Below are 15,246 nucleotides of genomic sequence, written 5' to 3'. Positions count from 1 at the left end.
TAATTTAAGAGGGCATACAGGTACTTCTATCTTTTGAAAATCAGGTAATGGATTTTAGATGTTTGCCTTTAGACCCATTAAATTATAAATGTTGACCATTAGATGAAATTCTTTGTGATCTGCTGGGAATCCAGACCTGACTGCTCAGATCTGGTCACTCTGGGCATGAACTACAGCAGACAGTCAGGCATGATGCTTCTGCCTCTATTACCCATTGGTTCCTGTGTGCATTTAAAAAAAAACCCTAAACAACTCTGAACCTAAATTTTTATCTTAGTTCATTCATAGAGCATCAGGGCTTTCAAAACATCTGTCTCTTTAATAAAGGCTTTTGTGGCAACTTAGGCTCTCTGCACATGTATGTGCATGTACTTGCATTCATGCTTTCTAGGTGATGCATTTTACTGTCTTGCGTAAGCCTAAATTGAGTAGCAGCTCATTTCTAGCTCCAGCAATGTGACAATTTAACCATTCCATGCTGTAAAAGGCTTTAATATGTAATATGTACAGTGAACTGAAAAAAAGTGAAACTGTTTTCAAATAAAGAGAAGCAATTCTGATGTAATCTCTTATCTATGATAACTACTTTCTCATATATGATATAGCTGTAGCTTTCCAACTACATGCAAGTTTTCCAACATGGTTAAAGTGGAACCCATTAAATGAGGAGATTGACTCTAAAATCTTAATTTAAATGTTTTTATTCCTTATGGAAAAGTTGAAATGGGAGTCTCTAAGTTTCCCCCTGGTTCTCTGTAAGCTGCTTATAACCACACTGGAGAGAATTCACAAATAAATCTTGTGATTTTCAGGTAATCACTTGCTTCCATAAGCTTAGCCCTTCAATAAAATACCAAATGTCAGAACACTCAATGAAGTCAAGAAAGTTAGAAATGTTGACATATGCAATAACTGAAACTCTCCTCTGCATGTGTTTCCCTTATTTAATATAGTAGGAAATCTCCATGGGGGTGGTTGGTTTGGACACATATATGTACAGCTTATTCATCTCTAAGAAAATTTCCCACAAGGCTGACACGATTCTGCTTTCTCAACTTCTTGCTTCATCATACCATTTCTAAAACATTTTTCATTAGACAGTGCTTTACTGGTGTTTTTTCAGAGTAAATCTATTCTAAAGTAGACATCATTGTTCTGTTAAGTCTCCTCTTAAGCAAGTTCTCCATTACTCCTAGTCTGTGCTTTCACATTCTCATTCTTCTGCACAATAATTTTCTTGTAGGGGGAAAAGCACTTGTTCACAAAATTGTATCAGTTAAATTCTGAGCTGACACCGATGCTCTGTCTGAAATGTATTGTTATTGAAAGGGAAGTTTCTAAAAGTTGTACACCTGTTTCAAATTTGCTGTTTCTGGCAACCTGCAGGTACTTGACTACACAGTAAGACAAAGACGAAGTTTGTGTCACAGATGACAATTTTCTAATTTCTAAAACTTGGATGTGCAAAGCTTTTGAAAAGCTTTTATCTTGCAGATATTTGTCAGCCATGATGATATCTTTCTGCTGCAGAAATTATAATGGCAAAAAGCAGAAGTGATGTTTGTTTTGAGGGCAGGAACACACAAGAAGGCAAAAAGTACTTCAACAAAAGCAGGTCTGAGACCAGCTGTTTCAGTCCCAGACTCAGACAAGTGGTTATGCTCCCTAACCTCTCAGTGATTAGACTTAGGTTTTTTTCAATAGAACTGATAATTTTAAGGAAATTAAATACTGTTCTGTTTCTTTATTAAGTGAAACATTATTATTAAAACAACAAGAAAAAAGCCCATAACATTCTTTGACTTTCATGGCATTCAATTTTGCATCTTGAAATCTCAAAATCTGAAGAAAGTAGCAATGTAAAATTAAAAGTCTCTACAAAAGTAAACTTTTTCATAATCCAAAGATCTTAACTGGTAATGCTCTGTATTCGCAGAAAGGCCATCCATTTTCACGGGCTTTTAGGACTGGCCTCAAAGTTTAAAATTGTCACTTTATTGAGATGTTATCTAAAATCCTTCTCAGAGATACAGGATGCCTGATTGTCCACAAGATTTGCTAAATGTATCTACCTGATCTTGTGGAACCAGCAAATGTTTCCCTCTCAGAAAAGCAAGTGGTGTCTGACTGGACCAACAGCAAAACAGGAGGGCTGCAGTCAGGGAGAGCATTGTCTGAATGTACTGGTGAGGTTTGAAAGAGCTGCTGTGCTCCCTCCTACCTCAGATCTTCTGTGAGGGTGTAAAACTGAGCTTTACGAGGGCTAGGCTGCCTTACAGGGTCTGAAGATCTGCTCCAACTTAACTTGAATGTCAGAGTTACTGTGAAAACATAACCCATTCTGGACCAGTGTTTTCCTGATACATTTCAGAAGTGGTAGGTTAGAAACAGGATCTGTAGCACAAGCCATTGTTACAGGTAGGAGTTAAATCTAATTATTATGAAAGAACCACCTGAACCGCATGTTGAAACAAATATAACCGTATGTGTATAAAAGCAATTTAAAGGACAGCTCTTTGGTGGGTATTTTTCTGCTTTGCTTAATACCTTTTAATTTTCCTTTTGTAGCCAAACACCAAAACATACTCACAGAGTGGCAGACACTCGGTATCAGTAGAGGTTCAAATGCAGCGGCAGCGGCAAGAAGAAAGAGAGAGTTTCCAGCAAGCTCAGCGGCAGTACAGCTCGTTACCCAGGTACAGGAACTGTCTGAACCTATTCAGTGTATCCGAGCCTGGAGCTAATTTTGTTTGTGGAAGGAAAATGTTGTACTTAGTACAGATACTTTTGTTTAGCATTGATATAAGGTGGAATGTATTCACTGTGGAAGAGGCATAAAATTTCTTAAGTGAGAGCATGTGGTAACTGTTTGTTTTAAAATAATTGCTTCAGAGATTATTTCACTGAGATCTGATAACACTCAGCACCCAACAGAACTGAGACATCAAAACAAAGCTATTCTTTATGGGACACCATCCAGTTTAATTTTCTGTAATTAGAAAAGTCTCCTAAGCGTGACATAGGTTGTTCCCTTTTGATATGTCAGATGATTTATTTTCTGTTGCCTAATTCCTTACTGAGCAAAAAAATTATATTTGTGATGGTGATACAGAGAAAAAAAATAAAATAATAAAAAATAATCAAAAGATCAAACAAATAAATATGGAACTGAGAGAATCTGTAAAAAAGTAAAGTTTCCAGCATACACATTTTTTCAAAGTTTCATGTTTGTTAGAAATGGAATGCTGAAAATTAATACACTCTTTGTCTAAACAACTTAGTATTTTTTCAAAACCTTAGATTTTTTACAATATGCTGTTTGGCAGAATTTCAGTACCTTGGGCTGGCGCTCAGTGCTCCAAATACCAGGATACTCCTGTAACTAGCTTTACAAGCTGTTTGTAACTCTGTGACTGATCTTTAAAGGAATCTTATTCTTACTTTAAAACTGGGGTCCCAAGCTTAATTTTGCAGTTGTGGCTTTGTAATGATTACAGTTTGTACTCTGGCTTCATTCTTCAGCTTTGATGCTTTTCATCTTGTATCGTCTCTAGGAGCCTCTTTTTTTTCCCTATGTACATACAAGTCATTAGAACTGAAGTCGAATAAACTCTTGAGTCAATTTTAAGCGATCTTCCCAGAAAGACAGGGAAAGTGGGCCAACTAATTTTGAACAAGTGCAAGAAAACAGTCAGTAAATTAAAGCAGTTCAACTAATCATCTGCTTGTCCCACGCAAAACTGTAAAAGCAATATTTAACTCTTAAGTTGATTTTCTAGTACTTAAAATTTATCTTGCTGTAGATCAGAAACCTGACAGTTTCGTAGCCTACAGAGGTTTCTTCAATTTGCTGTTGTTCCAAGGAGTGATACTACATGGCTCAGAAACTTTGTTACTTTGGCAAAGTTGGATATGTGACTACCAAGAACAGCTATAAAAATTTGCATAAGAATCTACATTATGTTGTGATTTATGCTGTAATAATTTAAATTCATCCTGAATAACTATTTTCATCCAGAGGTCTCAAAATCTATTATGAAATAAGGCAGATATGGTCATTTTCAAATTATATCTGTGGAAGGAAGGTTATAAAAACATAAGGTTTACTAATGGTAGACAAATGCTCCAGGTCTCCTGTCTCTCCACTGTGTGTTCATTGGGTAAGACCACATTGAGTCATGTTTGTTGGCATGAAAATCCAAGCCACTTATAAACAACTACATTATTTTCCTATTGATTAATGTCGCAATATATTTAGGTTTACTGCTTGAGTCTTGTACACTAATTTTAATCTCAAAGTGAGTATGTCTTGCTGCAGCACAAAATTGTTTTACTTTATCATCACCAATCTTATTCTAAATTCATAAAAGCATCTAGCAGCTTGATAATAAATTAAAGCTATTTCAGAACCATAATCTGCCTTCAAAATAATGTGATGATTTATTTTGAAAAGAGATAAGAATTTGTAATTTCTGTATGTATTTGATTTATTTATCTGCCCCGTGGATCAAAAAAATGAGCTATAGAGGTTATCTCTGCCTTTTCTTTTATGAAAGCTATAGCAAACTGGGAAATAGTCCTGGTAGCACAAAATTCCTTAGTTCTGGAAACTCTCCTCTGTGTAGCTACCTATCAATAATGAGCTTTATCTTCTAACTTTTGCAGTGTTAGAGCAAGTGTTTTAAAGATCTGCCTGTTGCATTTTTAATCAAGTCTGTGTCTAGATTCAAATCTTTCATGAATGTCTTTGTGAGTGCTGACTGTTATCTGGTTTCTTAGGAAGCACAGCATTGTGTGTGGTCTTTCCGAGTCTGCAATTTTTTTATAATTTTTTTTTTTTTTTTTTTTAAGAACTTGATGGTTATTGTAGCACTGAATGGTTTTTCATGGAGAGGCCTAGAAATACAGTTCAACTCTATAGGAAATATTCTCCCAACCTGATTTCTGGAGAATGCTACAGCTGGGGAAAACCTGATGGCGTTGCAGAAGCACCCTTCTTTCTGACCCTGTTGTCGTTAAAAGTTGAAGGGGAACAAGAACATTTGTCTTAAAAACTTCCTTTTTTCTTTCCAGGCAAAGCAGGAAAAATGCCAGTTCTGTATCTCAAGACTCCTGGGAGCAGAGCTATTCCCCTGGTGAAGGGTTCCAGACTGCGAAGGAAAATCCCAGATATTCCAGCTACCAGGGATCAAGGAACGGTTATATGGGGGGACATGGCTTCAATGCCAGGGTAATGCTTGAAACACAAGAACTGCTCCGTCAAGAACAGAGGCGGAAAGAACAACAACTGAAAAAAAAAACTTCTTCTGAAGGGCCTAACAACTATGACTCATATAAGAAAATTCAGGACCCTAATTATACCCCTCCTAAAGGTCCTTTCAGGCAAGATGTACCACCTTCACCATCTCAGGTAGCCAGGCTGAACAGATTACAAACACCAGAAAAGGGAAGACCATTTTATTCTTGAGGTGAAGAAGCTGAAGATCAACTTACCATGCAATAAGGAACGTTTTCATATAAAGACTTATATTTTGAAAACTTTTTAAACTGATGGTACTAAGAAATATATCCATTGTCTGTTTCAGTGCCTTTAAAAACACGGGCAAAACGTTGGTGGGCCTTACGTCTTTGCTGTTCTGTCTCAAGTGTTGAATTCATGGAAGGATGTTCCACCATTTGACAATCATAGCAGAAGTGAGCAAATACTGCCCCTGCACACCGAGTCCCATAGCCCAGTACAGTAGTTGTCAATGGCTCATTACTAGGATTTGTTGTAATGTGTTTTACTTTGCAGTGACTTATTACACCAGTATGCAGCTTTGTGGCATATAATTAACGAATTTGAGATTGAAGGAAGCATTGACATGTCCTTTTTTATTTCTCTCTGATCAGGAGGAAGGTTACATATCACTCATGAGTGGATAAGGATTAGTTCTACTCTGTATCACAGTCACAGTTCTAAGATGTTTTATAGTGGAGTCATTACCAGTCTTTGTTGATCAATATTTAAGTCTCTATATGCTAAAAAAACTATCCTTCTCCTATCATGCACATATGCACTCTTTTTTTCTCTCTCTCCCCACTTTGATCTTATTAAAAAAGCTTTTATCCTGACTCCAGAGAAAAACAATATTAAGCCTTCAGTTATCCTGAGAATCCTGTTACAATTGCCTTATAATCTTAATACAGAGCCCATTACAGATGAAGTAAATGGAGAGAGATTATTTATACAGTCACAGCCAAGCCCTTGATAAGTATATTTTACTATTTTATTAAAGACAGGAAATTATGAACAAACACACAACTGAGCTCTGCTTTGCTGTGCTTTTAAATGAATTTCATCATATGACAACTTTGTCTAGGAAGATGGGATCATCCCATGATCAGCTGTTACACAATTGTCTTTGTTTAGGTAAATTTTGGAAATAACTTGAAGCAAGAGCTGATGAAATCAAAGGTTTTCTTTGCATCAAAAAAAAAGAAAATAATACAGTTTCTTCTTTTTACAGTTTGTGAAGCTTTGTGGACAATTACCTTGTGCTTCCATATACTGTATTGTTGCATTGTGATGATACATTAAAAATAAACCTTTAAGTATATGAATGAGATAGATAAGTGGAGACAAACTGTTACATGTCATCCTGAAAACATGTCATTATCCAAAAATAACTGAAGCCAAAAAAGATGGCTCTAGCAGCGAGTAATATTTGAATGTGCATATAAGATATGAGAATTTATTTTGCAGCAACTGTTTTTATGTTTGTTGATCCAAGCTTCATGTATTGTAAAAAATATAGCTGGGCTGCTGAAGTGCCTGCAAATCCTGATGTGAAAAGGCTTGAGAATGGTTCTCAGCATATTGTGTACAAAAAGGAAAGAGAGAAAGCAAGACAGAAAATCATGTATTGTGTGATTTAAAAAAAAAAAAAAAAAAAAAAGCCTATTTTTTTTTTTTACTGGCACATTTTATTTTTGCGCCAACTTGTTTCTAGGATATATGTGAAATATCAGCACACATATCTGTCTTTTATGCCTGTTTGTTAACGGTTTTTGTTGTTAATAATGTACTCCATGTTTAAAAGTTGTTTCTAGTGTAAGCACAGTGATGTTGGATGACAATAGCTCTTTTACGCAGAGTTTACAAAACCGTGTAAAACGGCTTTCCATGTACATATGAAATTTAGAATAAAAGGCTGTTTCCATACTTGTCTTGGTATTGCCCGTAGAGAACTGCTGCAGACATTAAGTTTAAAAAATACTTAACAGATGTTATTTTATCTTATTCCTAGTGGTTTGTGTCTGCCTTTCTGTGAGCACTTACGAACACTGGGGAAAAAAAAAAAAAAAAGATTTACAGCCCAGAGGAACACCTGAAGAACCATCCTCAGAGGCAAAAAAAAATAGTCAGTCTAATGTCTTATGTTGTTTTAGGCCATACCTATGACATTTAAAAGCTGTATTCTGAAGACTAACCTTTGTGGCAAAACTCTTTGGAGCCATAGTGTGGAGTCCTCTCCCCAAGGAGAGTGCCAGCAAAGAGCAGGGCCCCCTCTGTGCTTTCGCCAAATCTGGGCACTAGTGAGGAAGCCTTCTCTGCTCTAAGTGTGTGGTTTGGGCTCTGATGGGAGCCCTTCACAGGAATGTTGACATGGTGGAAAATGGGAGAAGGCAGATTTATGAATAAAGCAATATTTACAGTGCCAGTGATACTCTGTTTCCCCCCTACATATTGGAGCTGAGTCTGGTTTTCTTCTGCTTCCCCTCATTCCTCCTTTTGTTGAATACTGCAGGAATGTCAATCATAATTCTGTATATGTATGACATCAGGCTGTTGCCATGGCAATAGTAGTGTCAAATTATTCACTGTGACTTCAGTATGGGATCTCAAGGGGAAGAATAGCAGGAGCTGCAAGGTGGACAGGCAGATTTTGGTGCGCAAATAAACTGAAGACATGATTTTGCAAAAGTCTAAATTGTAGTGGTTTGGAGTTGTGAGTGGGGAAATAATTGCATTTGCAGTTTTGCAGGCCTTGCTGTATCATCTCCTGACTGCATTCCCAGATTACGTAGTTGGATGTCTCTATGTAATTATTTGGACAGGCAAATAATTGCAAGCACTAAAAAATGCATCCACAGGAATGGAAAACAGGTTGATGTCCTTTTCAAAATGAGGTCTTCAATAAACTGTTGTAGGAAAAAGGGGCATGTGTTTGAAAAAGTATGAAGTACAGGATGTTTTATGTATGAGGATGGCATATGTTAAAGTTTATCCTCTGTGAAACTCCTCTTCAAGGTGTTAACAATTTGCCATAATTAGCTGTTTTCATGAAAGAAGGCAGATGTTCTCTTTGGGCCATGTCTGTGTTATGTTAGCAAAAAGTAAGGTCTTTTTCTGGCTTCGTCATCCCGTCTTTTTCCTGACATAGCATAGACAGGATTTCGAATATTAACTCCTGTAAGTTCTAAAGGGTGATAAGGAAGTGGGAGGGAGATGTTTTAATAGAAAATGACCTTTAGTTCTGCATAGTGAATAGATTCAAAAGTTAATTGAGCTAACTACATTACTGCAGTAATTTGTTTGTGGACGTATTACCATTATGAGATTAAATCTGCAACATTAGTGTATTTAAGAATGGTCACAGGACAGACTGTAAGGGAGCTTACAACATCAAGGAGTGGGTGTAAAGCTTGCACATTTTCTTCTGTTGAAATCCCAAATAAACCATCTGCAAAGCCTGCTGGTATTTTATCAAAATAGTTTGCTACTGCTATTGAAATTCCATGAGAAAGTTTAATATTTCTAATGGAGAAGACTGCTGCCTTTCTAAAAAAAGCCTACTTCCCTTCTTCTTGTAGGGCCTCCTTGGAAACAAGAGTGCAGGCCTAGTGAGTTATGGGCCAGATAGTTTAATATATGTCTTTGAGAACTCTGCCATCAAAAACAGCAAAAAATGGCATAGAGCCCAGCTGAACATGGTCAGAAAGTGCAATTGCTGTTTATTGCTGCCAAACAGCAGGAAGAACAACAAAACAAAATTTAAACCCATCACAACTGTAGATATATGGCCTGCCTTTCAAAGCTGTGCTGATGTTTCGCTCACGTTCACCCTGTTTATGAGTGTCTCTAACATTGCATTTATCTGTGCTGGGTATGTTGAGAAGGGCAGGGAAGAAACCTTGGCCAGACAAGGAAGAGATGTGCCAGATTAGCAGTGTTGGCTAAACACAGGATATTCTTGAGTAATTCAAACCTTTGAACTCGCTATGTTGAGACTTGAAGTGAATTTGGCTATTGCATGTCCTGGCTTGCAAATCTATTTTCAAAATATTTCCTAATTCTATTTGCTGTGCCTGACTGTTTCTACATCTTTCTCTCCTGAGTCGTCAGTCTAGTTCATAGGAATTGTGAGGAAACTGTCAGGAGCACAAACGCAGAAGAAATCTCATCTCTTTTTTATGCTGCCATTGTGCCACCACATCCTGGCCTTCTAGAATCTGAAGTTCAGCCTTAACTTGAAAGAGGAAGAGTGAGGGTCAGGAATCTAGGCTGAGGGACTGATTTCATAAGGGTTTGTGTGCATATGCATACAGATGTGTGTGTGTGTGTGTGAGAGAGAGGGGCACAGATTGGACTCGTGCATTTAGTTCATGTCCAGCTTGAAACCCTCCTTGTAGTGTTTCTTGTAGTTTTTTCCATCTGTTCAGAAACCACCTGATGATTTGATGCACATGGTTATTGTTTCATGCCCTGTTTTACATCTCTTATATTTTGTACCAGCATCATACTCTCTCTTTTACATAAGCTGATTAATTCTGTTGCATATATTTTCTTCTCTAAATGACATGCAATTCATTCATATCCTAAGGTGCTTCTTGCCAATGATTGCTACTTCTCTCATAGCTTTGCTAACTTATTTTAGTATTTTTCTGTCCTTGAGAGTAGTGTTATCTTTTGTAATTTACACTTTAATCACATTTTTAAAATTGAGACTGGAAGCTTGAGTTGAGATTACAGAAAAGCAGAAAAAATAATATGGCTTTGATTTCTATTCTGTGCACAGTGCACACTTCCCAGGCAATCGTAGGGACTGTACAGAGTAATGCCTGAATGAGATGAAGAAAAACATCAAGTCCAGGAGCTTTGGATTAGGAAAAAAAAATAAAAATTAAGAAAGTTTTGAATATATTTATGCCCACTGAATGCTATGTTCTGTGAAAAAAATAATAATTCCTTAGAAGTATCACTCACTGTTTGAATGGCCGATGGTTTCAGAGTTCAGACCGATGTGACTGTGGCTTAAAGATGGCCAGATGGAAGAGGAAGCTGCTTGAATCCTTCCAGGGAATGCCAAGACCCTTTTTTCTTGCAAATTGTCTCTCAAAATACAGTTTTCAGGTGTAAATCTTACAGCAACCAAGGTCTGAAATGGGTTTACATTCATACATCAAGCTGAAAACTGCATTGATACCTGTCAGAGAGGGAGGGATGAAAGCCACAGGTGTTAAGAGCTGCTCTTATCTGATTTTAATCCGCTTGTTTGTTGGAGTAATCTGTTTTAGAAAAATGAGGAAAGCAATTAAGAATGAAGGAGAGGAGAACAATGCGAGCAGAAAGGTTCTCCAATTCCCTTTCTTTATTGTCACCATTACAGCCACTGGTGGTTAGTTGCCTTTTTTCCCCCTTATGCCCCAAAAGCATAAAGAGGGATAATCTCCCTGGCAGTAACCTCAGTGTGAAACTCATGACCCTCATAGAGATTCACACTACTGTGTAGCCCATTAACTGTGAATTAACAACACAATAAGTAAATCAACTTAACTTTCCTTCTTATTTCCTCTGGGTTTCCCTGGGGTGTGTTTAGATCGTCAGTCCTGGGAACTAGGGACTGTGTTTAGTTTGTATCCTCTATAGAACAGAATACTATTGTTGGCAGCAAGAGCTGGGGTTTATTTGGTGCAAAAGGAACTTTTTAGAAGTTGTTTTATAGGAATTTTTGCAACAGGTGCATGACCGTCCTGTTTTAGATGTATTCCTAGTCCCAGCAATGTTTGTAAGTAAGAGCATATTGCTGGAACTGGTAATAGCAGAGTACTTGCTGTCTTTGGTCATTAAAATGATCTCTTAATTTTTGTAAGGGGCTACTTCTTTAAAGATTTGTTGGGGGAGAGAGGTATCTTCCTTCTGGAAATAGGAAATACATTGCCACAGTCACTGTTTGAAGCTGAACAAGTACCTAGGGAAATTTTAAGAGATTTCAAGGAGCTGCAGCCTTCTGCCAGGAGCCCAGAACAGTTATCACCTTCACATTCAGCAGGCTGGAGAAGACATTAGTTTTCACTGTTCCGCCAATAAAATTCTTATTCCCACTTAGACCTTGCTGTAGTTACCATCACATTTTATATCTTCCTTAGGGGCAAGTGCAAAGCTTCATAATACTTCAGCTGTAGCCAGGCTATTAAAAGTCGGTAGGCTCTTAGGAACAGGAATGTCTTTGCCTAAAACTTTGTGTCTAATCATGATGTATATTATGTTTCATTCTTCCAGCCATCTCTTGGTTCCTGTTCATGACACACGCCTTCCTCAGTTCTCAGTATTTCATACATTCACGCTCTGCTCTGTGGTCCAGCCCAAACTTCAAGAACCATTTTAATAAATGTTTAGAAATAATTTTAATTATACTTTATTAATACTGAATCCCTTGTTTTTTGTGCTACAGGCTATAAAGGAAGGCAAATTTATGCAAGAAGAACTACTGCATTTGCAGAGGAAGTTTAAGAAGTTTTTCTCACTTTAGCTTCTGAAATTCACCGGGGTTTAATCTAATCAACTGCAGCATAACAGAGACTCAAAATGGCAATGTCTTTTTCACTGCTCGGCTGATGGTTTGCAGAAGTCTATTTTATAATCTGAACTGAGTTCATTTTAATTTTGCATATATTGTTACATACTTTAAGAACTGTATAAAATAATATTAAATATGGAAGCCACTAGATTATGCAACCTGTTGCTATCCAAAAGCTCAGTTAATGGCACAGCCAGCAGAGTAGAAATAATTTGTATTTGAATATCCCATTCTTTTTTTAAAAATAATGCACAGACATTTTTATTAATAGTAGTATATATAATTTTACAGTTGTCCATTCTTGTTTTTTCAAGTCAGTTTGCATGAATCATTTTCTCATCTTTATGCAGAAATTTTCAGCATTTTGTTGACTAAAGTATTACTAATCTAATTTCCTATTAAAAAACTCATTTCCAGCATTGCAGAGCTGAAAGGTGCTACCAAGCATTTAGTCTTCAATTTATATACAACAAACTCTGTAATCTGATGGGGGATTTCACACAAGGATGGCTGCATGCAATTACATGGGCAAAGAAAAAAAATTATCCAAGGCTGTACTCTACAATAATTTCATCTGTTGGTCTCCTATTGAGAGTTTCCCTATTGTTAAATTGCTTATTGATGTGGACTTAGGAGTAGAAAAGTCTACACAATGTTGTCATACTAGATTTTCAATGCTGTTTGCATTTCTTTTTTTCCTTTTAATTATAATTTGGGTTTCTAAGAAAGGGACAAAGTAAACAGATTGGAAAAATTCAGTTGAGTTAATACTTGTTGACAAGAAAACATTAAGCATGCTCCAGATGAAGCATCAGTCATGAAACACAGAAGGATAATCCTAACATCACAACTAAAGTAAATTAGTTTTTAGATACATATTCCAGCATTGAATGAAGCTGTATCAATCTTTAATACTGGCATAATAATATGCACTTTTAAACTATGCCAGAAATAATCATTATAGCAGAGGGAGAATTCACTGTTTGTGTTTATTAATGTGAGAATGTTGGAAGAATATTTGATAGTAAATGTCACAGTCTACAGGGGTGGGAGCTAAACAACTGTAAAATTGATGGAGAAGATTTTGGCAGATAAACACAAATGGCAAAAAAATCTCTCACAGTGCCCTGGTGGAAGCACAGGCCAACGTTATGTCTCTGGCATTGGCAGAACAAGTGCAATCAGTGAACCCTGTGCAGCCTCTTTGGAAAGGTGTTGAGTGAAGGTGGAGGGTGCAGGACCATGGTAAGTATGAGCCTGAAGCACATTCGCTCCTTCTGTGTACAAGGGAAACATTTGTACCTTAGCTGATCCATGTCTTTCTTGCTTTTGAAAACTTGCACAACTTGGCCATGTCTGTTCACAGGTTGACAACTGAAATTGCCAGAGGCAATTTATGGGAAGCAGGGCAAGCAACTACCCTACATTACCTGTATGATAGGGTGCCATTATGACAAAAAAAAGCTGTTGCAATAATGTTAAATTTCACAGAAAATCAACCTTGTCCTGGGCTGCATCAAGAGAAGCATGGCCAGCAAGTCAAGGAAGGTGATTCTTCTCCTCTGCTCTCGTGAGACCCTACCTGAAGTACTGTGTACAGTTCTGGAGCTTCCAACACAAGAAGGACATGTAGCTTTTGGAGTGAGTCCAGATGAGGGCCATGAAGATGATCGGGGAGCTGGAGCACTTCTGCTATGAACACAAGCTGAGAAAGTTGGGACTGTTCAGCCTGGAGAAGAGAAAGCTTCAGGGGGACCTTTTAGCAGCCTTCCAGTACCTGAAGGAGGCCTACAGAAAGGCTGGGGAGGGACTTTTTACAAGGGCATATAGCAAGAGGATAAGGGCTAATGATTTTAAACTTGAAGAGGGGAGATTTGGGTTAGATATTAGGAGGAAATTCTTCACTGTGTGGGTAGTAAGGTACTGGAATAGCTGTTGGTGCTCCCTCCCTCGAAGTGTTCGAGATCAGGTTGCATGGGGCCCTGAGCAACCTAGTCTAGTGTGAGGTGTCCCTGCCCATGGCAGGGGAGTTGGAACTACATTATCTCTAAGGTCCCAAACCATTCTGTGATTCCATGATTCTATAAATTAGATGGTAAGTTGTTATTTTCACAGTAAGTAATGTTCTCCTCTGCAGAAGGTTTGAAATGCAGGATGCAGGCTGGGAAGGAGCATCTGGAAATATGACTCGGTGCTCTACAGATCTTTAAAAAGAAGGAAAGAAGGTTTGTGACAGAGCAGGTGATCTATCTCCTACTTACACCACATATGTTCTCCCAGTCCACACTTGACCATAAATGAAATGTGGTTAAGGGTTTACCTCCTTATAAATACCATGTATTTTTATTGCATGGTGAGTGATTTGCATTATTGTGACATTTGATCGGTGGTATTAAGATCCAGCTGGTAAAGTTTCAGCGAGGAGCCAGGAGAGCAGCAACAGTCCCTCCATTGTCCTGAGTTGGCGTGGTGAGGCAGCGGAGAAAGAAACACAGCCAGCACTGCAGTAATCTAATACAAAATGCAGGCTGCTGCTTTTGTTAAACATCTTCTCCTAAAAATGCTGGCAAGTACATATTGTTTCCTTATCGTTTTTTTCCTCTTGAGAGATTTCAATTCCATTTACCCCACAGGCCCAAATCCTTCCTGAGCACGCGAGTTAGACAGCAAGGAGGATTACCAGAAATAGCACAGACAATGACCAAAAGCCGTCTCGCGTGCCTTTTCTTTCCAGCCAGCCACCCACCTTTCATTATCAAGGGGATGAATACCATATCTGACTGCATAATCAAAATCCAATGACCTGTCAGTGCAGGCAGTAAAATAAAGCTCTTTTGCTGTTTCCCTTTGACTAGGCTTCAGTTCTTCAGGAACCCTTTTAACCCAGATTTTCTGGCATATTGTAGGCATTTAAGGATGCAACCACTTAGCTAAATAAATGTTTTAGATTGTGTCCTTATAATATATATGGTAAATTTAACGTCAAGATTTCTGGTAAAATTGGAGCACCCTGATACCAAAGTAATAGCCTTTAATTAAAAGAGCTGCAGAAAAGAACAGTTCAAGCATACTGAACAATAGAAATCCCTGACCACTTTTTCCAGCAATTTTTCTGCCTGTGATACTTGCCAGTACATTCCTGATGAATGTCTAAGGTAAAAGCAAATGCTCATGTGGATCTTGAATGTCATTCAACATATGGAAAGAACTGCTTGCTTTTCTTTTAAACACAGTCCCACATAGCCACCAATGAAAAACCCCCTCTTTTTCCCCCACTAATTCATTCCAGCATGCTTAGTGGATTAATGCTGGGTAGAAGTTTAGGGAAGGTCATACAAAATGCCAAAAAGGCAACCTCCTGTTGCAAGGTATCAACTTAAACTCGGTCCTTCAAAGCCAAGTC

At 37.8% G+C, this 15,246-nt stretch overlaps 1 protein-coding gene across 1 annotated transcript in view; it reads left to right on the top strand.

Moving 5' to 3' along the window:
- PARD3 (par-3 family cell polarity regulator) overlaps window positions 1-6,216 on the top strand; it is a 408,737-nt gene extending 402,521 nt beyond the window's left edge. Inside the window, exons 24-25 of the mRNA XM_010007039.1 lie at window positions 2,569-2,696; window positions 5,074-6,216. Of these exons, the coding sequence (XP_010005341.1) occupies window positions 2,569-2,696; window positions 5,074-5,467 (522 nt within the window). The 3' untranslated portion in view covers window positions 5,468-6,216. The remainder of the gene's footprint in view (window positions 1-2,568; window positions 2,697-5,073) is intronic.
- Window positions 6,217-15,246: the final 9,030 nt, after the last annotated feature.

The sequence above is a fragment of the Chaetura pelagica genome, unplaced genomic scaffold (genome assembly GCF_000747805.2).
Source record: "Chaetura pelagica isolate M959 unplaced genomic scaffold, ChaPel_1.0 scaffold17, whole genome shotgun sequence".
In the NCBI taxonomy this organism is placed as follows: Eukaryota; Metazoa; Chordata; class Aves; order Apodiformes; family Apodidae; genus Chaetura; species Chaetura pelagica.
The sequence above is the reverse complement of the archived record's forward strand: the minus strand, read 5'-3'. Positions and strand labels throughout refer to the sequence as shown.